Raw genomic sequence first — 24964 nt, 5'->3', positions numbered from 1 at the left:
GCTGGGCACTGTAAGCTGAACACTGCTGTTGTGCTGTAGTCTGAATGGAGCTCTGAGACGACAGGGTTGAGGTCGGGCAATGAGAACCCCAGAGGAACTCGTCTCTCAGGACTCAGCAGCATATCTTACACTCCTTCTGTTTGTTTTTTTATCGAGGGGCAAGTCAGGGACACTTCACTTGAGCAGCTGGGAAGTAGGGAGAAGAAGAGCATGTTTAAAGAGGTGAAGAAAAGTATACATGAGAAGATAAAAAATGGTTTATATAAGCACAATCTCCTATTTAGCAGCCCTCGTCCAACCATCACCCCTCTCTGTTTCCCAAATTTCATTTCCCTTCTTCCTGCTCACTCATAGCTGGTCATAGATCCCTCTGAGGATGTGAGGTCTTTGACAACTGAGGCATATCCACCCGCCAGTCAACTATACAGCTACCAGAAAATCACTTTTCTACAAAAACCTGAAGCTATCTTGTTACACTGTAAGAATGAATCTTTGTACGGCAACCCAGTATAAATCATAGTTAGCAAATGCAGCTGCCAGCAGTCTCGGGGGCTCATGTGCAGAGAGTCGGTCACAGTGATCAAGCAAGCATTTCAACTGCACTGATTTAGAGGAGATACGCTGGTTCCTTTGACAAACAGCTCAGGTTTTGAAACTGTTGAGTGAGGAGATTATCAGTGCTCTTTAGACTAAAGCTTTCTTCTGGATATTTACCAAGTACCAGTAGATTGAACTGAACTTTGTGTGCTGGCAGTTTGCAGACTGTAGTTAGTCATTTTAAATTAATTGCTGCCGATAATGTCACCTAGGTACACTCTCAAACATCATCTTGCAACTGAAAGGCACTGATATATTTGGTGGTTGCTGGTTTGTTCCTTAATGTAGAATTCTATCCAAAGCCAAGCTTTATAGAAAAAGGCTGTTATAGTGCTCCGGCCTCTGTCACAGAATTCTCTTTGCTTGGCTTTGTCCCAGCGTAAGAGCCTGGGTAGTAGGTTGGATGTTGGAGGAATGCCTCCCATATCGAATGACCCATTGCCCCACGGCCTTTGCTCCTCGCTTAGCTCACAGCGAGGGAGTGCTCCTGGTGGGCGCTGTATCTCGTGTCACAAAAGCACCTTTCTACACAACAGGGGTACAGAAAACGGGCCACACCACAGTGGTTCTCCTTGGGTCAGCTCCAGACAGCTATAGTTGGATTTCAGACCTCCCCCTGTGCCTCCAGCAAACACCGTCATTGATGGGGATGTTCTTTCGCCCAAGTCTGGCAGAGATATCAGAGAGACCTGGAGCTCCTGGCGCTGCCTCCAAGCCACCGCTGGAGAGGATAAATGACCATACCACTTATGCATAACTTGGTGAGTCTAGTCAATTTTGCTGCATTATATAGTTTGCACAGAAAGTTGAATTCCAACATGATGATTCAAAGCATTGATTTATGTGTAAAGAAAAGAATGTGTAAAGGCATATGTAAGTTGAGGAGTGTACCAAACTTGATGAAGATTTAGGTTTGATTTGCAGTTAAACATTCTTGCAGCTGAATTTACTGATAAACAATCATAAAATCAGCTTTGCATGGTCAAACTGCAGACTTATTGAGTCACAGTGGCACATGAGTCAGAAACAAAGCAGCTCCATTTGGAAATTGGCAGTGTAGGAAACGCACAAGTGGATAGAGAAACAGAGAAAAAGTATCAGAATTGTAAAAAACAACATTGAAAATGATACTAGATGAGAGGAGAGGTGGCTCGATAGTGCTGAGTGTTTTGCAGCAGTGAACTGCTAATCAGTGTGTGCTATATTTGTAACTTCTTGTCTTTAAACCTAAAGTGGACGGAAAATGAAATGAGTGCAGAATAACAGAAGAGAAAGAGTCATGTACTGTAGCCTGTAAACTCATCTGTTCTCAGACTCAACCATGAGGATTATCTCCTGCCAGTCGACCCTTGTGGCTGTAGTCGTGGTTACACTCACTGTGGTGTCCTGTGCTGAAGCTAAAACTACACAGAAGCCAAAGTACCAGTACACCAAGAAGCCTGTCCCCCAGATCACCGTGCACAGCCCTGTGACCACCAGCATGCCCAAGACTCTCAAGGTAGTGCCGAGTGCAAAACCTGTGGAGCCCCATCCTCTGCCCACCCCAGAGAAGACCGCCTATCCAGATCACATTAATCCACAGTACCACACAGAGAGAACAGAGCCCCCTGGTGCTGGCACTGAGAATTACACTCTAGATTACAATGAGTGCTACTTCAACTTCTGCGAGTGCTGTCCACCTGAGAGAGGCCCCATGGGGCCAAAGGGGGATGAAGGCCCGGCAGGTATAAGAAAGCTGATAAAGAGCAATGAAGAAAAATTCCTTTGATTGATTCACTTTGTTTGTATGTTTGCTTTCAACATCCTAGTTTGTTTATCTAGGGCCACCAGGTGAAAGAGGCCTTACAGGAGCAGCCGGTTTACCTGGACCAAAAGGAGTAAGTGGTCCTATGGGGTTAAGAGGAGACAAAGGTGAGTAAAATACGGTGCACATTTAAAAATTGTTTATTAAATAAAAATTACAACTATTATATCATATACTGCAAGAATGCAGCCATGCTGTATCATTTATTACAAGGACACATTATGAATCAGGGGGCCCCTTGGCAAATCCCAAAGCCCAGGGGCCCATTACACAATGGTAATTCAATAGTCAGTTCACTTTGAAAATTTGCCCTTTGCCCTACAGGCTTGTTAAATATATTGTTAAAAAAAATATTCATATTGCTTTTGTTTGATTTTGATCATTGAATGTCTTAGGGAATAAAGGTGACAGAGGAAGCGGTGGGACAGGGGGGGCACCAGGAGTCCCAGGGAAACCAGGACAAAAAGGTGCAAACTTGTTCAGATGACTGTTGAATTGTTTTATATTGTTTCCGGACTTCAACATTTCTAACACGGTTTCCGTTACCTTGCAGGCGATGTTGGCCCAAGAGGTGAGACAGGTGTAATAGGGTTGCAAGGTGTCAAAGGTTATAGTGGGGTGAAAGGGGAACCTGGCCAGAATGGGACTGCTGGTGAGAAAGGAGAACCGGGAAAAGAGGGGCCAGCTGGACCTCCAGGAGTGGCTGTCCAATTAGGTCCTAAAGGAGACAAGGGGGATAGGGGGGATTGTGGTACATTCGGGGAGAGAGGACCGAAAGGTGATCGAGGGGATACTGGGTCACCTGGCATTCCAGGAGGGATGGGCATTCCAGGAATGAATGGCAAGCATGGTTCCCCAGGTCCTGTAGGCATCCGAGGGGATCAGGGACCTCCTGGACCGCAAGGAGAACCAGGGTTTAGAGGACCTCAGGGACCACAAGGCATAAGAGGGATGCTCGGTCCAAAAGGGGACAGAGGTTACCCTGGGATGAGAGGTGAGCGGGGCTTTCGTGGATTCAAAGGAGCGAAGGGATCAGGGGTTCCCCAGAAACGCTCTGCCTTCAGCGTAGGTATCTCTCCAAGAAAGTCCTTCCCTCCCTCTGGCCTCCCGATCCGTTTCGACAAAGTCTTCTACAACGAAGAGAGCCACTTCAATGTCACCTCCAACAGTTTCACATGCGTTCACGCCGGGGTTTATGTCTTCTCCTTCCAAATCACCGTCCGAAATCAGCCACTGCGAGCCACACTGGTAGTGAACGGGTCTCGGCGGGTAAGGACGCGGGACTCTCTGTACGGTCAAGACATCGACCAGGCGTCCTCTTTGGTGGTGCTGCGGCTGGCAGTGGGTGATCAGGTGTGGATGGAGACACTCAGAGACTGGAATGGGGCATATGCCAGCAGCGAGGATGACAGCATCTTCTCTGGATTCCTGCTTTACTCAGACATGGCCTGAAAAATCTTCTTCTACTGAACTGTTCCAACTTGATCTCTGAAAAGGACAAATACTGGTGGTGCTACATTATAACCATTACTTATGAACTGCTCAAAACTACACCAGTCCTTAAGTTTTATACTAGTGTGCAGTACACTAGTATAAAACTTAAGGACTGGCAATATCAGAATGAAAGGTAAAGGTAAAGTGCCAATATTCCTTCCTGTAAATCTCAGTTATCATACAAAGAGCACTACAACAACATCCATATAACCAAACTATCTGGTGGTCAAATAATAAAAAAAGAAGGGAAACAGTGCTGTGTATGATGAAATGATAAAAGTTCAATTTATGATAAAAATCGGATAATTTACCCTGCATAAATGTAAATATATGAAACTGTTGTGATGCTTGTCCATAAACTAGTATGCTGAAACATTTCTAACAAATACACCAGCTAGTAAGCAAGCTGGACAGTGTGCAGACATTTTAAAAATGTTTTGTGTACCGCCAGTGCACCTATTGCGCATTCAAGCGCGCAGAGATTTTTCTGTTTTTAAGGACACCTGTTACCCACTTCAAGCCTCACAAAGTGTTCCTGAACTTTGCTGGAAGTGTTTTTTTATGGTCTACCTGCAGTTAAACAACAAGACCCCATGTCATCCTCACCTCACTTGCTCCTTCACCACTTTATTCTTTGATCTTCCTGTCATTGTCCTCTTCTTTGTACACTGTGACCTCTGCGTCCTGTCCATCTCGGCTCACTGATGAACTAGACTATCTATATTATATAAAACTGCAGTAAAGAAATGAGTTGTAAAAAGAGTTAATTGAAAAATAAACACACTAGTGAATTATGAAATGCTTTATTTGCTTTAACCAATATATATTAGTTATTATTCCCAACACTACTGATGCAGTTAGTTTTGTACAGACAAGATAATGGCATTGACACTTGGCAATATGCAAAATTAATATTACACAATTAATCATGTAAAAAAAAGTGCACTCGCATTATAGCGGCCCTGTTCATTTGATTGATATCAGATAGCTAAAGATGTTGCATGTTATTACTTGGATTTAGGATAATTCATTTCTACAATGATCTGATGATCTAATGTATGACACTTATCACAGGAGGATAGTTTCTGGAGAGTCACCAGATCCTCCAGACATGTCATCAGAATTTCCAGACACATCACCAGATTCCTCAGATACATTAAAAGGAGTAGCCGTTTGGGTGAGAGAGGGGACTGTAGATCGCAGAGTGTTTGGCACTGGCTGTGAAGGCTTCAGCGTATGATCTGAGTACTGTGTGCTCACTTCAGTAAAGGAAGGAGTTGCAGTGGATAGATGAGAAGAGGGACAGGCTGCTGTTGGCTCAGTTGCAGGAAGGGAAAGGTCTGGGGAAGTGACTGAGGGAGCTAAGGGCCAAGGGTCACTGGGACGACGAGGTGGAGGCATCATCGTCTGTGGTCCTATTGGGTCAGAGACAAGTTGACCTCAGAAGCTGTGCAACTGCTGCTCAATGATTCACAATTTTAGGATTAGAGTTTACTTTTAGTCAAGAACACACAGCCGGTTACATTTACTTCTAAGTACCTGTCACTTGTCCAAAGCGTGTGGGTTCACTCCACCTAGAGACACCCAACTCAGGCACCTTGGCCCTGCAGCTGTACTGGCCTGGAGTCTGTCTGACCAGAGAATAGTTCTCAGAGGTTGCTGTTCCCAGTCTGTTGTTATTCTTGTAGAAATAGTAGTTGATTGGAGGCGCAGGAGCAAGGCCGTTGTACTGAAGGTGGCAGACGAGCTTCATCTTATTTACTGGAGTGTTGTCTGCAACAATCTCCAAAACTGGCAATGACAGGACCTCTGCGATAGAACCACGGAAGAAAAACACATTACTGACACATTCAAATGAATTCAAATTAATTTTGGTGCAATCCAGGGACTATCAATCGAACTGGTGTTGAGTTGTTTTGATATGTCAATTTATTTTTAATTTCCATGGATCATGTTTTTTTTTCTCTTTTATTGTGCACTCAAAAGGAAAAACAATCAAACTGGTATTGGTTCATTCACTTTCATTCACCTTTTCAAGTTTTTGCAAATTAATGAGTAGTTAGATATTTTGTGACGCACACATTTACTTTCTTGCCAAGAGTTGGATGAAAAAAATGTGGTTTCATCCAGCTGCTTGTTAGCTTAGCATATCATAAAGACTGGAAACAGGGGGAAACAGCTGGCCTGGCTTAGTTTCCAGCACTGCGTTGTACCAGCTGAATGTAAGTTCAAACATAGCTTAGTTTCAGTAACTTAGACGAACTGTCTCCATGGTACAACAGTTGATTATGTTGTTTATGGGACTATTTCTTGGCCGGCAACAGTGTCTAAATCACTGCACCCGGCCAAGAAATATCGTAGTCCAGCACATAACACACCATGCATCCGCAAATACTCTTTTTTTACTTAAGCTTAAACAAGATAACACATGTTAATTGTAGGGGTTCTGAGATGGCAGGGAGTTTGTTATCTTTGAACACAGCAGGGCAAGCTTACGCTAAGCTAAGCTTGAACAGGACTGTACCTATGTTCCCCGGGTCATATCTTCCCTGCTTTGTATGTGACAAAGGAACATCAGACCCTTACTTAAAAAAAGGTCCGATGCTCCCTGTTTTGTCTGTTATTTTTCCAACAATCAGTGTTGAATTCCACGGCAAATAGGCCCATGTAGACCCTAAAACTACCCCCTAACCCTGACCCTAACCCTGACCTTAACACTAGCGTAACCCCTAACCCTAACAAAATACTGAATTAAATAAGCGAAGGCATTGGCTTATGCGACAGGAGAACATAGGACCCAGGGAACATAGGGATGACCCCGCTTGAACTTGCTTATTGAACAGAAAATTCTGAGAGGGGTATTCATCTCCTCATCTAACTCTTGGCAAGAAAACTGATAAGAGCATTTCCTAAAGTGTGTAACTATTCTTTTAACATGTGTTACCACAACTAAACTCAGTATATTTTATTTGATTTTTTATTTATTTTTATTTATTACCCTTTATTTAACCAGGAATTTTCCCATTGATATTTAAAATCTCTTTTCCAAGGTAGTCCTGTACCCAGAACCCAGAACTCACCTAAAACACGCAAGGAAGCACCAGCTGAAATTACAGAGCGTGTACGTCTTTCCACGTCCCAGGAGGCCCTACAAGAATACATTCCTTGGTCCTCGAGGGTCAAGTTGGTCAGGTAGAAATGTGGGTTGAGGCCATTTTGTCTCATAACTTCAACACCTTCTTTGTAGAAAATGACCTCATGAAGTCTGGCCGTGCCTCGGACGCGACACGTGACCTTTAAGGTTTGTCCAACAAGTCCGGGATGAGATGGGACCTGAAGGATAGCCCACCCTCCTGAACAAAGATGGCAGAAAACAAAATTAGAGTGAAATAACATATTGTGGTCTTATATTGAAATTCACAGTAATAACAGGCCAATGGCATTCTTTTTGAGGGGTCATCCCTACGTTTAACATAGGATCCTTTTTTCCCAAAAAGGGTCCTACTATGTTCCCTGGTTGCATAAGCCTATGCCTTCAGCATTTTGTTAGAGTTAGAGGTTACGTGAGAGTCAGGGTTAGCGTCTACATAGGCCTATTTGCCTATGGGCAACATAGGTATGCTCCCGTGTTTGAGATGTGACTAAACATGCAAATTTGTCACGTTTTCTAAAAATAAACACACGAGAGACACCATACAATAGTTAAAAGAAGTTCACGGCAGCAAGGGTTTAGTGGTTCCCCAATTTTCAGAGTAGCAAAAGTAGGAAAAAGAGGAAGAATGGGGTCGGATATGTGACTCAAGGAGATTTCTAATGAAATGATACTGATAAACAAGATCTTACCATCCACGATAATCTCCAAAGGCAGACTCTGGAGGGTACGTATGTTCCCCACTACTGTGCTCCTCACTCCCTGGCAGTAAAATTTCCCACTCTCTTGAACCTTGGTTTTCCACAGAATCAAATGCTCCCCAAATTGTGGAAGCTGCTCAGATCCCCTGAACCACAGGTAATTCCAGGAGGACCTGTGGACATCAGGAACGCTGCATTTCAGCCGGACACTCTCTCCAGAGAAGATCCTTGAATCTCCTGACACCATCTCCACCACAGCTCTGAACGCAGTCACAGTGGGAGCGACTGGAGACAAACACATATGAGTTTGCTGGGAAGGAATATCCCCCCCAAATATCTGTATACCTGCACAGTTTTGATCAACAATGCTAATGTTCAGCTCATGTACCTAAAGTCACGTCATCTTTTCAGTGGAAATATGAGTGAACATATTGATTCTATTGATATATGGTATGCTCACAAATGCTAACTTTTTGTCAAGTTGTTTCATATCTAGAACTTAATAATAATAATAATAATAATAATAATAATAATATGTGGTACAAACCCTCAGGTACTACAAGCTGCGGTAGTGTTGAAAGAACTGAAAAGGAACATAATCCAGCATGAGACAAAGGACAGTAGACAGCTACTGTATATTTTAAACACAAAGTTCATTTTGTGGGATATATTGTGCCTAATGTAAAGAAAACTCACCAAGGAGGGAAATGACCAAGTCCATTTTCATCGTCTGTGAGAAACAGGTACCAAGGGAGATTCTTATATGTCTAATGGGTAGGGAAGTGAAAATGTTCTTTTCTGAGCTATAACACATCACACAGGATATCCCCTTTAAAAAAAAAAAATCCAAACGTAACGCCTTCGTTTCTGACAAGTTTATTTTCCATTAAACAGCGTTTTGTTTTTTGTAATATCTTTTTTACTTGATTACCTTGAACTGACCTGAAGTATATCTCAATCCTCGAAAATGGGAAAACACAGGGAAGTGAAAGTAACACACCCTCTTTTCTCTGATTCTGAATTTCAGTTGAAATGAACTCTAAGAAATAAATATGTGAGGAATAAAACAATCAGAATATAAAGTGTTGAAAAAGGATAAAATAGATGCTTATTTTAAAATCCATCTCTTCTACTAGCCATGTCTTTTCTTGTGTATCTGTTGAATTTGAAACATTAATGCTTAAAGGACATGTTCACATTTTTTCAAGACACATGAATTTAAAACTGCTCTGTCTCAAATGGTGCCTGAAAAAACTTTGAGCCCTGTACTCAGACTAATGAATTATCTGAATAACTAATTTGTATATAGCTTTTTAATGTCTACGTTTATTAATTTAGTCCTTCATGTGTCACCTACAGTACCTCTTTAGGTTGTTTTTCTGCTGTAGTGACATGCTTTTAGTCTCGACTATACAGCAAATTCTGAAATGACTTAATAAATTCACAAACTGTTCCAACATTGAAAAAATGTGAGCATACACTGGAAAAAAGGGTAAATGAATTCTAGAAATGTTATATTTTGTCAAATAGACTGATCAATTGCTATATTTTTAATATAGACACTGTGATACATAACTGTATAAATCAAGTCAGTTCTCAGTGCAAACTCTTTATTGAAGATTAATCCAAGCTTGCAAAATCATGAGTCATGTGAAACTCCACAACGAACAGGAACTGCACGTGAACTGCACACATTTTTTTATTCTTTATTAATCATCATCACACACCCACAGAGGCAAATAAACCAATACTGCCCCAATAAGTTACATTTAAATAAAAGACAGTATTGCGTTACTTTCTCCCATGTGATACAATAACAAACCTATAAGGTTACAAAGATGTTTTAAACTTCATTCAAATACCTGATAAATGGCTTCTGCATACAGTGCAATATGAAGTTATTCAAGCTATTGTCTTTTGTCAAACTGCACACTGACTACACATGCTGCAAATAAGAATAACAAAATATTCAAATCTAGCAACATAAGGAAATCTTAGCCCATGAGCAAAAGAACTCAAACAACTCTCCCAAACATTTCTTCCACTACAGTATATGACTGCCAAATACAGAGACACTTGAACAACACTGTTTTCACCAATTATCCTTTCAACTGAACATAGCCTTCCTTCCTTCCTTCGTTAAATGTACTTCTAAATGAATAGCTTAGAAAGATCAAACAGAAGAAAAGTGCTTCGGAATAAATGAAACTGGTTATGTTAAGCTGATTTTTCTGCTCTAGTAAAGCAGCCGGCCTTAGTAACTATTTTTACGATGCGTTTTCGGGAAACAGCATCATTCTTGACTTTTTACCTACTAAATGCAACAGCTCCTGAAAAAACCCTAAAATAATCACCTAAAAACATTTTTCTTTTTTCAGACATGCCTAGGATACCCTCTCGAGATTATAAATGGATAGATGAAAATTGTACAATTGAATCATTTCATGTAACATCTTCAAGCGAAGTCCTTTAACAAGAGTACTACTGTAAATATTACAGGATTTTTGTCTCCTATTGCATCCAAAATAATTGATACCTGCCACTCTATAGAAAAATAAAATCACTTCTGTACATCCAGCTTATGACTGGAGTGAGAGGTTTGCCAGACACACACACAAACACACACAACTGGGAGGACTTTTATGATTTACCGACATTAACGGAACATGTCCATGCCACACACGCACATCTCTTCCTCTCTGGATATTTCTCTGTAGGCCAGGGAAATACACGGTAAACAGCACAAATCACGTGCATGAGCTGGAGGGTTATTTTAGTCACGGGAAGTCAAGTTTCGCATTATTCAGATTTCTCCATTTCCTTTGCCAAAAACACATTTGACTGAATGAAGAACTACTGAGGTACTGAAGATGCCATTGTGGGTGACCGACAGATGTGTTCAGGAAGAGCTTGGAGTGGAGTCAGTCTGCTCCTTTGCATTAAAAAAAAAGGAGCCAGTAGAGTAGAGGTGCTCTGAGCATCTTGTGTCCTGGACGCAATTCTGTGGAAGGTTTCCCTGCGCATTTGACTTGGAAAAAGCAACAGTCAGAGCATGCCATTAAAATCTAATTTCCCAAATAGCCTGGGAACACCAAAAGGATGTGCCTGAACACATCTGCTTATTAAGAACGTCAGGGCTTTATCGTGACGGATGCTGCACTGGATCCTTTGCAACCAAATAAATATGCTTGGAGTTTACTTGACCTCTGGGACATTTTTAGGAATGTTTATTAACTTTTTGTTACCTTTGTACAGTCAGGATAGCCCCCCTACACCCCCCACCCACCCCATTTCAAGCCTATATTTTAAGCTAAGTAACATGTTTTCCGTACAGACATGAGAGAGATTATTGATCTTCTCTTCTCTGCCACACTATACAGCCTCTCGGACTACGGATGGATTGAATAGAGATTGCTGGAGTAGATATGGGGTCCATATCAGATGGCTCCTGTATGTGCATACGGACAGCGTCGTTTAACATCAGTGGAAAAAGAGGGGGGTGGAGTAAAGCCTCTAGAGGATTCTGAATTTTTTTGCGTAGAGCTCGTCACATCAACCAGCAAACACTTGCGGTTGCAGTGGCGGGGGCAGGTGCTCATTCTCAATGTTATCAGAGTCGATTGCTGATGATGCTGCGGCAGAAGTTGTCCCGCCAGCTGTGGTCGCGGTAGGGTTTTGCGTCTCTGGCGGAAAGCTCTCCAGAACGCTCTGCACCTTCTGCTCCACTTCATCCGTCCAGTCGATGAGGTCACTCTCCAGCTGCCGAGCCTTCTCCATGACACGCTCCTGCCTTTCTCCTAGCCCCGTTAGCAGGTCAAGTCGCTTGTGGACCTGACTGAGAGCCGCGGTGCCCGGGGAGTCGGAAGAGGCTCCAGTGGACTGTGGCCAGTGGGGGGAAGCCTGGCCCGACATGTAGAGCTCAAACTCCTCAGAGCTTAAGTTCAGAGACTGGCCGTCCAGCTTCTCAATGAAGGCCACCGCGCAGCACTGGGGAGACGGGGTGTAGAGGGTCATTAGAAGAAAATCTCACATGTGGATGTAATCAGTCTGTGACTATAGAGTCACTTAAATTTAAAATCAGATTTAATTAGATTTTTCTTGTATTTGGTCTTTATTGGAGAGTTGTCTAAACCAAATAGATTTAAAAATGATTAATGTGAACTGGAATGGTGAACATTAAAGGAAAGTAGTGGTTGAACAATCAAAAGACAGACAACACCAGAAGAACGGACCAAAAAGCTGCAATGTTTTAAGACTTTTAAAAATTAAGTTAAATGTGAAACACTAGTGGATCATGCTGGATTATGATGCTGCTCCTTAAACATAAAGGTTGTGTCTGGCGGGGGGACCTTTGTTGCTTGTTATTCCCCATCTCTGTCACCCCTCATCTCTCCATTTTGTCTCTCATATAACTGGGCATAAAGTGCTAATGGGAAAGAGAAAAAAAATAGTACATATATGTAATTAACTGTTTTTAAGACCACTTAAAGCCCTGGATGTTTCTGAGATTTTTCCATCACCTTTGACTTTTGGTCAATTCCAGGAGGTGATTTGGACAGGTTTGTAGTGTTAATTTGTTTTAAACTGTTTTCCCACTTTCCTACCAGAGTGAATAGTGGAACGATGAAGCAAGAGGTTTTCAAAATAAAACCACTAGACATGTTGCACAAAATGTCTTGTGGAAAGATACAAAAATCTGACATCTGGTTTATATGATTTACACTCAGCTGCCAGTTTAATAGATGTTATACAGAGAGGTGTTTCTGTTTAACCTGCCTGCATAAATGGGGTGGACAAAATAATAGAAATGCCTCAGTATGTCAGTATAACACAACATCAATGAAAGCATGAGCTCATTTCCTCACCAGATTAGTGAAATAGTAACCATCCTCTCCAGTCATGAGTCTGCTGGGGTTGCTGAAGCGAGTGATATACTGGATGTTGGACTGCAGTCTCGGAGGGTTTGCTTTCAGCACAATGTAGATGAGAGTGGGGAGGAAGTCGTCTGCAGACGCAGCCTCTTTCTTGCTGATTTTGATAGCGTTAAAGATGTGTTTGCTGCAACGGGTGATGCAAGCCAGCTTCTCCTTGGGCACGCACTTTGAATCCATTTCAATCACATCTGAAAGGATGCGGAGATTTGAGGAGAGAACAAATTGTTTCATGTGAAAATCTGACTGGATCAAGGCAATGTCCTACAGCAGCCTTCTGAAAAAGCTTCAAGATTTACCTGTGATTGCTTTGACTACGCTGTCCGACACCTCTGCAATCTCCTCATCTACAGGGACACACAGCATCTCTATGGTGACCCAATGTAAGGCTCTGTAACAGATCATGATAACAATTTCAATCTACGGAAGATGCAGTCATTTTACCTGCAATTGTGTTTTCTCGTGCTCAGAGGAAATGCAGAGAAATGAATGATCATTTGAGTAGCAAATGTAAGCATTATGACAAGTTTTGTTTGCCAACCTGATTCTCTTCTGAATGGCCAGGTCTTTCTTCTCATCATCTGTGGTTTCAGGACAGAAGACTTCTTTGTAGAGACGAGTCATCATGTACTTCTCTACTTCATCCATAACGCTCTCTACATGTTCTGACGAACCTTGGAACAGAAACACAGAGATCAAAGACATCCAGAGTAAAGACATTACCCTGCATGGTGTCAGTGATAGTCAGTGTTTATATTCTTCTAATGTGCAAGAGTTAGTACCTTTGAACTGGGTGTGGAGGCGGTCTGAGAGGTTCTGGTAGAAGTCCTGCACACACTCTGACAGCTCATCAGCACCCATGTCCTAAGCAAAGGAATGGAAATGAAGAATTCACACCAGATTTTATTGGTTTTAGCTTAAAAATGCCCTAATGGTTAAGGGACAGATAAGGAAATTGAGCTCAAATATGAGTGATATATTGTACATTAGGGATTGGAAAAAATATTGATATATCGTGTAACTTCCTTTACACTGGCACAAAAAAAATCCATATTTTTTAGTTTTCAGGAAATCATACGGTATGGATATTATATAACATCATTTTAAATGAGCATGATGGCACATGTGGACATGGACAAGTTGCAGTCAGTATGTGTGTATGTGTGTAAAAGGAACTAATTCAAGACTTGTGCGCTTAAACACATAAATACATAATTCCTTATTTTGCCTTTTTAGGCGGAATAATTCTTTTTAGGGCGGCACGGTGTTGTGGTGGTTAGCACTGTCCCCTCAAAGAAAGAGGGTTCCTTCTGTGTGGAGTTTGTATTTTCTCCCTGTGTTGGTGTGGGTTTATTCCGGGTTGTCCGGCTTTCTCCCACAGTCCAAAGACATACAGGCGTTAGGTTAATTGACCTCCCCGAGACCCCGTAAGGGACAAGCGGTTGAAGGTGGATGGATTATTCTTTTTCAGTTACATAGACGATTGTCTTGCAACGTATCAAGTATTGCAGAATCGCTGTATCATGACACCACTGTTATCGTGGGCAACATATTGTGATAGTATCATATCATATCATATCGTGACTGTGATTTCCATCAATAGTCAATGGGTCAGAAGAGAGATTGGTATAAATGTCATAATTAATAGACACTTTTAAAGTCTCACAAACTGAATATCTAAAAACTTCTGCATTGAATTTCACCATAAATTAGCATATTTCTCTATCAGTCTATTATACATTTACGAAAACCTGGTTTCTCTTGAGTTTTAAGTATTTGACAGTGTGAGCATTTGAGTTGAAGCAATTTCATTAAATTCAGTTGTTGTGTATTGAAGCAGAGAAGTGTTCAGTAATAAATCATGACAGTAGGTAACGGATAAACCCTGGTGGAAAGTGGACATATGGTGCAATCCCAATGACTTAAAATCGGTTTTGCCAGGGCTGTCTGACTTTGAGTGAAAAAACAATCTTAAGCCAAAAATGTATTAAAGCTTAAGTACGTTAACAGGTTGTCCAAATTTGCACAAAAATGAATTCATAGAAATTAAATTGTTCCAAGAAGCTAATTTCACCCACAAACACACAAAAACATGACGAGTTAACCACTTTAGCTCACCCGCTTATAGACCATGCTCTCAGTGAAGGCCCGGCACTGTTTGAAGATCTCCCTGCCAGACTTGAGAGGCTTGAGAAAATCAATGAACTCTCGCGTCGCATGATCGCCGTCCACAGAGGAATGCCGGCTTGTAGAGGAGCTGGGGCTTGGGCTGGAGTGAGTGTCAAAAGGAGCATCTGAGGGGAAGACATTTAATGGTACTTTAAACAAAGCTTTAAATACTTAAAGCTATAGATACACCGATTTAATGCCATAAAGAAATAGTCATTTAGTAAAATTAGTTTATAGCAAGTAGATATTTTTCCTTATATATTAAAGGTTGTTTCATACATTTGTATGATTCAATTTGTTCTCAATCAAAAATAGTGTAATGAAGGGATGATGACTTTAAAACAGCTCAGTTATTTTTTTGTTTTATAATCGCACAAAAGGTGTAGTAATTAACAGCAAAATTAACGGTATGAGCCAAATTGTTATCTTTAACATCGGTATCTGAATCAGCGTCTTCTACTTCTCCTAAAATCCCTCGCACCATGATCTACCCTCTAAAAAACTTAGTTCAACCAGAGTGCGTGTAGATTATCAACCTACAAATCTGAGGGGGAACTGAAAACACCAACAGCCAAAATGTCTAAGATAAAAACATGTCTACATTAAGCACATTGAGTAATGATCAAAAATATCACAACTACTTGATAACGACACATATTATCGGCCAACTCAAGAACAGCAATGAAAACTTTAAAAAATAAACGTCTATCATCTCTTGCAGGTGAGTATCAATAGTATGTACCTTTTTTTGGTGGTGTTTTTGTGGAAGGGATAAAAAACTTTGTGACTGTGTTGACTTTGCTGGACTTTTCCTTGGTTTTTCTCTCCTCAAACTTGCTGAAGGGTGTGACGTTAGTCTGCGATTGGGCCTTCTGATGTCTGCTTGCATACGCTTCATCTTCCTCTCTCTGCAGCCTGTGGAGGGACAAGCACGTACAACTGTTATAGTTGTCAGATGGACAGGCAGATACAAGAGCAAGCCAACAAATGAGGACATAAAGGAACAAAAGACACATGATTTGACTTTTAGAAATAATCATGCACAGGACACAGAGAGACACAGGGTTCCTACACCTTTTCCAAAGTCAAATTCAAGCACTTTTCAAGCATTTCAGGGTGCATTTTCATACTTTTCCAGCACCTTACAGCTGTGGTAAACTACATATTTGTATACAGTACAATACTCAGTGTTCACTATACTTAATATTGCACTTGTTCATCACATTGATTTAGTTGTTTTTGTCCTATAAACAAACAACTTGATGTTTTGAGACAGCTTTCTACAGAAGGACGACAAATGAAAGGAAAACTTGATTGAATAATGGACCGACATATAATCAGCAACTATCTTAATCACCTGTTAATCATCAAAAGTAATTTTTAATGCAAAAAACGCTGTTTTCAGTCTCTCAGATATGGAGATCTTCTTTTCTATGTGTTATATCATACATGCCATCTAATATAACATAACATTACAAACAGTTTCAAGGACTTTATTCAAAATCCAAAGCACCTTTCAAACCTTGAAAAACACCACAGTAAAAATCAAGTGTTTTCAAGGATTTCCAACACCCGTACGGACCCTGGAGAAAGAACAAACCTCTCAGCAAGTGCCCAGTCTTCTTGAATCTGTTTCTGCTTTTCTCGTTGATTTTCCTCTCGCCAGCACTTCGAGCACAGGCCCTGCCAGCCGGTGTTGCCATAAAAACCACATCCTTTTTTGCAGAGCAGCTCTGATTGGTCCAGATGGATCCCACGCCGCTGGCTCATCATCCTTCACCCGAGTAAAGAAAAACTGCTCGGGGGGAAATCAGAAGACAGAAACAGTGAGTACGACCAGCGATGCAGTGACCAACACGGTGCATTCAACTGAGTGGTCAACTTTCTACAACATTAACAAGCAACTGAGCTCAAGTCCAAATCTCGCCGCACGTCGTTAACCCATATAATTTGGATTAGCGCAAAGTAGTTTATTGCAGCATGGCCCAAGACTATTTAGGTTAATCATGACTCTAACTAGATATATTAGGGGGTACAATGCATCTGGTGAAACGGGATGTCTCCAGCTTTGACCTATCTACCTGTTAGCATTAGGCTAGCTAACAGCTGACAGGGCAGTGACTCTAAAACAGAATATCCTCTCAAAACGACGTTGGCGTTTGTGTGAACATACTCTCTCATCCGCAGGGTCAATAATCTATCGGGTAAGGTTATCGTCGCTCCGGTCCAGTCCGCTGTAGGAGGATGTTTACATTAGCCGAGTAGCTAGCTTCGTCCCACAGCCATTTTGTCTGTCAGTTGATTCTTCTTCGCTGATTTTTTTTGGTTGTTGTTGTTGTTGGTTGTATGTACGAATCAGCTTTTCTGGATTATCGCCCTCTAGCGTTACCACGTTGCATACCCCACGTTATTACCCATTGATTGTAAGGAAATGGCATTCATTTGCTATAAATAACGACTTAAGCCTTTCAATACAAACATGTATGTAATTCAAAAACACAAGATCATCCAAAACAACCCTTTCAAGGGACTGTTTTAGTATGGAGGACTAAACACGACTTAAGTCTCAGTAACTTAATAAATACATACAGGTTTAAGTAAATAAAAGCAACAATAAATAAATACATTATGATATAAATTATTAAATAAATACATGCATAAATAAATATATAAATAAATACATACAGGAATAAGTAAATAAAAGCATAAATAAAAGCATAAATAAATACATTCTGAAATAAATGAATAAATAAATGCATAAATAAATACATACAGGAGCAAGTAAATAAAAGCATGAATAAATAAATAAATACATTCTGAAATAAATGAATAAATAAGTAAATGCCTAAATAAATACATACTGACATAAATTAATAAATTAATGTATGAACAAATAAATAAATACAGGAGTAAATGAATAAATACATGCATAAATAAATGTATAAATAAATACATACAGGAATAAGTAAATAAAAGCATAAATAAATACATGCTGAAATAAATGAATAAATAAATAAATGCATGAATAAATGGTACCTCCTTTCACATTAACACACAGAAAAAAACGAAATAAGTAAATGCAGGTATACAAAAATGTAGAAAATGTAAAGCATTTATTTATTATTTTATTTATTCACTTATATATTTATTTCAGCATTTATTCATTATTTTATTCATGTATTTAAACATGCATTGATTTATGAATGTATTTATACATTTACTTATGCATTATATATATTTATTTATAATTAAGACCTAAGTCATGTTTAGTCCTCCATACCCCTTAAGTATTGGGCTTGTCTGTCCAAATTTTGCTACAACAAGGCTAGTCTACAGTCACACTAAGTGGCTGTAATGCTTATTGTAAAGAAAACCAAGCTGTGTATATATTTATATAAGAGCTGAGGTTCAAAATTTGTTTTCAAAATCAAAGTAGTCATGGTAAAGTAAGTGGGGCCGGAGTGAAGGTGTCCTATAGATGTTATAATACAGATTTTATTATCCTTTGCGTTGAAAGGAGCCAGTTGAGGTGATTCGGGCATCTAGTAAGGATGGCCCCTGGGCGCCTCCCTAGGGAGGTGTTCCAGGCACGTCCAGCTGGGAGGAGGCCTCGGGGAAGACCCAGGACTAGGTGGAGAGATTATATCTCCACACTGGCCTGGGAACACCTCAGGATCTGGTTAATGTGGCCCAGGAAAGGGAAGTTTGGGGTCCCCTGCTAAAGCTGCTGCCCCTGCGACCCGACCCCGGATAAGCGGTTGAAGATGAGATGAGATGAAATGAGGTTTTATTAAAAGGGTTGATCATGTTGTAATCATCATCAAAGTGTTAAGAAATGTATGTTGCAAAATTACAGTTATTATTATTAAACACATGAAAAACAATCAAAAAGGCTGGTAGGCTATATTACTGTAAGCCATGTCTGAGACTTTATGATACCATAAAAGCATAGCCAATTTCATGAAAAATCTGTTATAAAGGTGTTTAACGGATTTATAAATACCCTATGCTTTTTGCTGAATATATCAGGGTCATAAAGGTAATGTGAAAAAGGTAAAGGTATATGTAAAAAAAGTAATTTAAAGCCCAGACTGTTAATAGCGTAAGAGTATTTAGTTATTATTGTATCTTTTTTTGTCATTATACTCACATTGTGGTGTCACAATATCAATATTGAGGGATTCAGTCATCTGAAATGATTTTGTCATCATCGCTCATTGTTCAGAGTCATCTTGAGAGCTGGTATAAACCGTCAGCAGACATTTTGACTTGTCATAGAAGAAAAGCACAAGTATTACTATTAAAAATGAACCATGACTCAGTTTTATAGTTGACAGTGAGCCAGCATGCACAATACCATGACCCTCAGAAGCAGCTAAATGGAATTCAACCTTTTATAAGTATAAATCTTATTATTTACACCTGTGGTTTTCCAAAAGTACGTGAGGAAAGGGCTTTTCTAATTCATAATATGCCATTTTACACAGTTCTCAGGGTGTGAAATGTGTTTGGTGTCAAAAAAAGTCATTAAACGACATTATTGAGTAGGCTATCAGTTAAATGTGCTCACAGTATCAGAAGCAAGAGTGTTCATTATGCAGAGGGAGCCAGTGACGTGCAGTGAGGGTTAGGGTTGGGTAGGCACTGACTCACAAGTCAGATTTACAAACATACAGTAGGATGCCAATAAGATAGGATGAGAGAATAGGAGAGAATAGGATGCTGAACACCATTTTAAAACACCAGTGCCACTGTATATTGCAGTATATCTTACCTTTACTGTAAATGACTGAATATTGCAGTATATCTTACCTTCACTGTAAATGACTGTATATTGCAGTATATCTTACCTTTACTGTAAATCACTATATATTGCAGCATATCTTACCTTTACTGTAAATGACTGTATATTGCAGTATATCTTACCTTTACTGACTGAAAGTCCAGCTTTGAAAAATGTCTTAATTAAGAAATCAAATCCTCCATTTTCAGGGGGAGAAATGACAGCTTGTCTCTAAGCTCTACAGCGTCGCACAGCACACTTCTGTGTTTACTTTTTGCACACAGGTCAGAGTTCACTGTAACCTGGCTGGTGACAGGTTATAAGGCCGCTCACTATCGCCGCCTGCCTTGAGGCAGAGGTACTGCCTGCCTCAAGGCAGCATTTTCCCTGTGGATTTATGTCATAACAATAAGATGTAAACATTACACACATACGTAAAATATACATTACTGAACACCATGGGAAAGAAGACGTATGCTTTTATTACATAAAAGTGTCCTCAACCATCATATTGGAAACATACACAGACATGGGAACAAGCACGCGCCGTTTGCACGCGCTCAGTCCAGTTTGTGAGTGATTGCGCAATCTGGAGGGAGGCTCGGCTGTCCGTGCCTCACCTCTCGTCTCCGAAGAGACTCCGTTTACTTAAGCAGGAAATACAGACTTTTCTGCCATTTTTAATATTAAAATGGTCAAAATACATTAAGAACCACACCAAAATCATAGTCCAGATGACAAATATTAATACTTGTGTTGTTTTATTGTTTCGTTTCTTTTTCCTTTCATGATGACAGGGGAGGCACAGCCTCACCTGACTGCACGTCACTGGAAGGAGCCCTTTCTGGTGTGTTGGATGCATAACTGCCGCATTAACACGCATCCTAATGTTGTAGCTGGTTGAGGCTGAAGCTGCTGCAAGATGTTCAGGTGTTTCCGTGGTTATGGGCAGCCCCAAACATTCATTTAAAACGTTGCATCATTTTCTGTCGGAAATATGATCTTACTTTCGTTTTACGTTATCGCCCTACCCTTCCCACACACCCACACACGGAAGGGACGCGTGGATGCCTCTGGTTGTACTCAGGGTTGGACTTCAGTCTTTCTGAGGTGTGTGAGCGATGGCGGGTAAGAAGTTTTTAGAGTTTTGCAAAACAACCGTACAGACAAAACTCGGTTGAATGGTTTATTTAAATATATATATATACTGTATCTGCGGTAATTAAAACCGGTGCGCGCAAATCTTGGGGTATGGATACTGAAGGATGAGATTCACTGTCTTTAATCAATGCTTGGATAATTCATTGCAAGAGCCTGCCGAGGATTAAGTTAGGTTACTTAGCCTCAGTTCACGTGGTGAGTAGGCCTGAAACTAAGCGTTCAAAATCAAGTTCAATGCCTTGGTGGTGGGAGAAGTACTCTTTGTACTAAAGTAAAGGGTGGTGATACCACACTGTGGAAACACTGTGTTACAGTACACATAAGTACGGAACAGTAAGTCCTGCATTCAAAATGTTACTTCAGTAAAAATACTAAAGTGTTTGCATCAAAATGTGGCCTACTTTAAGTACAACACGTAAAAGTAGGTCTAATATTATCAGATTGTAATTATTGATATATTAATGTAAATTTAACTTTAATGTTGCAGCTGACAAAGGTGGGTCTCATTTTATTCACATTAAAATGCAGTGTAGCTTGCTCTATAAGAAAAACGTTATTTCATTTGTTGATAATATTTTGTTTTAATAATCTGAATCTGTAAAGTAACTAGTAACTGAAGTTACCAAATAAATGTAGTGGAGTAAAAAGTGAAATATTTCCTAAAGTAGGTCTACTGTAGAAGCATGAAACTGAATTTCTCAGGCAAAGACTAAGTCAAATCAGTAACAAAATCGGCCTACTATCACCTTAAAAATGTAACAAGACTTAGAGGGCTCATGTCAGCTCAAGACTTAGAAAAACTTGTCCATGCCTTTATAACCAGTAGGCTAGACTACTGTAACGGTCTCCTTGCAGGTCTTCCCAAAAAAACTGTCAGGCAGCTACAGCTTGTTCAGAACGCTGCTGCTAGAGTTCTAACAAAGACCAAAAAATGTGAGCACATGACACCAATTCTTAAATCATTACACTGGCTTCCTGTACGTCAGAGAATTGATTTCAAAATCCTCCTGCTTACATATAAATCACTTCATGGTCTAGGGCCGAGGTATATCACTGATATGCTCCCACTACATAAGCCTTCTAGATCACTAAGATCCTCTGAGACCAATCTGTTAGTGGTTCGCAGAGTAAACTCAAATCAAGGGAAAGCATCTTTCAGTCATTATGCAACAAACAGCTGGAATAAACTTCCTGAAGATGTAAGACTTTTACCCACTCTGACCACTTCTAAAACTAGACTGAAAACTTTTATGTTCACCTTAGCTTTCTGCTAAATCTCCGCACTTTTAACGTCCGCACTGTTTTGATTATTGTCTATGTTTTTATTCTCTTTGTCTTCCTGTAATGCATTTGAATTCATGAAATGTTGTGCTGTGAAGCACTTTGAGTCTGCCTTGTGTATGAAAAGTGCTATACAAATAAAGCTGCCTTGCCTTGCCTAAGTACCTCAAAATTTTTCTTAAGTAAATGTACTTAGTTACTTTCCACCACTGACTTTGGGGCTACCTGGGCGTAAGAAAAGAAAACAGCAAAGGATCAACACAGTTATGTTTTTCCTGTACATTGATTTAAATGCAAAAAGGTTGAATTTTGTGATGTTAAGATGATAGTTTTCAACACAGAGATGAAAGGTTACACGATTAGAGATAGAATTTAATTCTATTTTGTCCAGGTCATCGTTATCCCCAAAGCAATTTCAGTCAAAAGCAACTGGACTAAATCTGAAATGTTGGCCCATCATTTCCACATTTCTTAAATCCTCTATGTTAATTCACATATATTCCTAATGTCTTATTCAATGTCATTTTTTGAGTTGTATCATATCTTGTGCCTCATATTTCCCTCTTCTAGATGAGCTTAAAAGAGTGAGGGTCAAGTTTGTGGAGAAGTCGTCCAAAGAACTGATTAATCAGCTCCTGGATGACCTTTTAGACGATGGTGTCTTGAATGACGGCCAGAAAGACTCGATACTTGAGGAGAACAGTACCACACGGGACAGAGCACGCAGTCTCATTGACACAGTGAAGAAGAAAGGAGATGTAGCCAGTACGAAGATGATCGCTCACCTTAAAATCAGAGATTCTGACCTTTACTCTGACCTCGGCCTGTCCTCTGGTCAATAGGTGAGCTGGCATACTTCAGTGGAGCTGATCAACAATGAAGAGCCAGGGAGAACTTTATCCTAATAATGTTGTACCTTGATGCTTTCTTGTTCAAATGTGTAATGGACCAATAGACAGAATGTGCCTGATGTAGGGACAATGTTATCCTAGTTTTGTTTAAAGTATAAGTCTGGCATTATAAAGTATTTTTCTTACTGTCAACAAATACCATGAAGTGATAGAAACCAACAATGCAGTAGTCAGTCTTTCAATACTTTCTGTGAATCTTTTAAAAGTTGAGTTTCTAACATATAGTTTACTTTAAAGAGAGGCTCTGTAATTACATGAAACACCTTGGTGTAGTATAGTTTTAAGCAAATTTCACTTAAAACAGAAATAAATAGTGCATTTTGTAGGGGAATATTTTCAGCTGCGGATTTACATACTGTATTTACAGCAGCAGGAGAGAGAGAGGAAAATATCACCCGGTACAACAGTGTGTCTCATTGGTTTTATTAGTCTTTGGACAACTAATGCAGGAATAATATATCCCACGATGTGACCTTTGACCACACAACCAGTACTTGCTAGTAGGATTGATTCATTGTTGGTTTTGGTCACTTCACAGGATTTGAAATGTACAATATTACCAGCACAGAGAAATCCATAATATATATATTGAACATCAATCTGATAGCAGTGATTTTGTGTTTTACTGTTTTCAGACAGTGTCTCAAGAGGGGCAGAACTGATCATCCCCACTCACCCGATGGGACGATCATGGGACAGAGAAAATGAAGAATGAAGATGCTCATCGTATAATGTACCCCCCCCCCCAAAAAAAAAAAAAAAAACTACACAAGGTGAATTCATATGTCATTTGATGCACTTTACGTGCTTTTGTTTTAAGTAAATGTGATATTTTAAACATTTTTTAGCTTCTGAGTGTGGAGAGTAGCGAAATTGTTCATTGTTAAATTCAGTTGCACAATAGATGACTCATTAAATGATATATTCCAACTGTTGTTTTAATTGACCGTCAGGGATTATGTATATTATTTTAAGTCATGGTTGTGTCACAAATAAAACTTTCTCTTCATAAATATCCTGTACTGGGACAAATTGCATTTTTTCATTGTAATACTGTCAAGAAAACTATTTAAATGCTTTATAAACTACAAATGTACACCTGTTGTTTACATGCTGAAATGTCCCCGTCGTTCTGTTTATGTTGGACAAGCAAAGCAAGCTTTTAAACCATGGCTCTGCAGCATCATGGGGAATAGAAAAAGTGTCACCTTCTCGTGGAAATGGTGACATGATGAACTCGCTGCTCTGTGGAGAGGCATGTTGGACTCATGCTCTTAACATAGTTGAGCCCTTTGGCATGAATGAATTATTGAATGTGTCATGTTTCCTTTTAATTTGCTATACATGAGGGATGCAGTCAGCTCCTTTTTGTATTTTATTTTTTAACTTCAAGAGACATCTGATGTGTGGCACTTGGACATTGACATCTGGCAGGTGACTGGTCTGTGGCATCTCCTCCCTCTGGATCTATTATCTCATACAAGTTCAACCAATGAGACACTGTATATGCGTTTGCCTGTGGACAATTAAATGAAATGCTGGAAGTGAATCTGTGGGCTTCAGTTCTTTCTGTCTTTGTTGTGCACGAGCTGAGAGGCATCTGTAATTAGCTGCATGCTGCTGGAAGATGCGTGGAAAATCACTTTTCAACTGAGTAAGTTATTTCAAATATGGTCTAATATCACAGACGTACAGTAGCCTATGCATGGGTGCAGATCGGGGGGCGAGGGTGAAATGTCCCCCATACTTCTGAAAGAAAAAAATTGACCCCCCCACTTCCATAAAAATACCCTACATTATTCAAATATGAACAAATCTACTTTCAGACTTCACATTCTTCACATTTCAGATTCACCTCTGAAAAGAAATGATTCAAATGGTGGAAAAATAATGTTTGACAAATATATTTTTGACTCCCCATACCACCTCTGCTCTCCTCCACAAATGGACGTTCGGAACCGTAGGGTCACTGGTTCAAGTC

General features: G+C 40.0%; 4 protein-coding genes across 6 annotated transcripts; 2 read left to right on the top strand and 2 right to left on the bottom strand.

The window, feature by feature from the left end:
* Positions 1-1918: 1918 nt before the first annotated feature.
* Positions 1919-3853, top strand: otol1b (otolin 1b; the record flags this gene model as incomplete). The annotated part of the gene is made up of 4 exons (XM_083913642.1): positions 1919-2321; positions 2419-2508; positions 2797-2868; positions 2955-3853. 4 exons carry the CDS (start codon positions 1919-1921, stop codon positions 3851-3853), a joined length of 1464 nt encoding a protein of 487 aa, XP_083769768.1.
* Positions 3854-4682: 829 nt separating this feature from the next.
* On the bottom strand, positions 4683-8503 carry LOC310947591 (Fc receptor-like A). The gene is made up of 6 exons (XM_083914439.1): positions 8444-8503; positions 8295-8330; positions 7739-8032; positions 6976-7248; positions 5435-5704; positions 4683-5310 (listed from the first exon to the last, which is right to left on the bottom strand). Exons 1-6 carry the CDS (start codon positions 8472-8474, stop codon positions 4964-4966), a joined length of 1251 nt encoding a protein of 416 aa, XP_083770565.1. The 5' UTR covers positions 8475-8503; the 3' UTR covers positions 4683-4963.
* Positions 8504-9541: 1038 nt separating this feature from the next.
* Positions 9542-19896, bottom strand: LOC310946946 (rab5 GDP/GTP exchange factor-like). 3 transcript variants are annotated; one of them, XM_083913545.1, is made up of 10 exons: positions 19774-19896; positions 18998-19115; positions 16448-16642; positions 15590-15762; positions 14797-14972; positions 13461-13542; positions 13220-13352; positions 12978-13069; positions 12613-12869; positions 9542-11734 (listed from the first exon to the last, which is right to left on the bottom strand). In XM_083913545.1, exons 3-10 carry the CDS (start codon positions 16618-16620, stop codon positions 11300-11302), a joined length of 1521 nt encoding a protein of 506 aa, XP_083769671.1. In that variant the 5' UTR covers positions 16621-16642; positions 18998-19115; positions 19774-19896; the 3' UTR covers positions 9542-11299. The 3 variants fall into 3 exon arrangements, with proteins under 3 accessions (XP_083769671.1, XP_083769669.1, XP_083769670.1); XM_083913543.1 differs by lacking the exons at positions 18998-19115; positions 19774-19896 and adding an exon at positions 17021-17138; XM_083913544.1 differs by lacking the exons at positions 18998-19115; positions 19774-19896 and adding an exon at positions 17021-17132 and having other exon boundaries at positions 16448-16645.
* Positions 19897-20692: 796 nt separating this feature from the next.
* Positions 20693-24519, top strand: LOC310947740 (caspase recruitment domain-containing protein 18-like). The gene is made up of 3 exons (XM_083914659.1): positions 20693-20758; positions 22643-22914; positions 23619-24519. The coding sequence occupies exons 1-2, from the start codon at positions 20752-20754 to the stop codon at positions 22912-22914; spliced, it is 279 nt and encodes a 92-aa protein (XP_083770785.1). The 5' UTR covers positions 20693-20751; the 3' UTR covers positions 23619-24519.
* Positions 24520-24964: the final 445 nt, after the last annotated feature.

Source organism: Echiichthys vipera (assembly GCF_963691815.1).
Source record: "Echiichthys vipera genome assembly, chromosome: 5".
NCBI lineage: Eukaryota > Metazoa > Chordata > Actinopteri > Perciformes > Trachinidae > Echiichthys > Echiichthys vipera.
The sequence above is the reverse complement of the archived record's forward strand: the minus strand, read 5'-3'. Positions and strand labels throughout refer to the sequence as shown.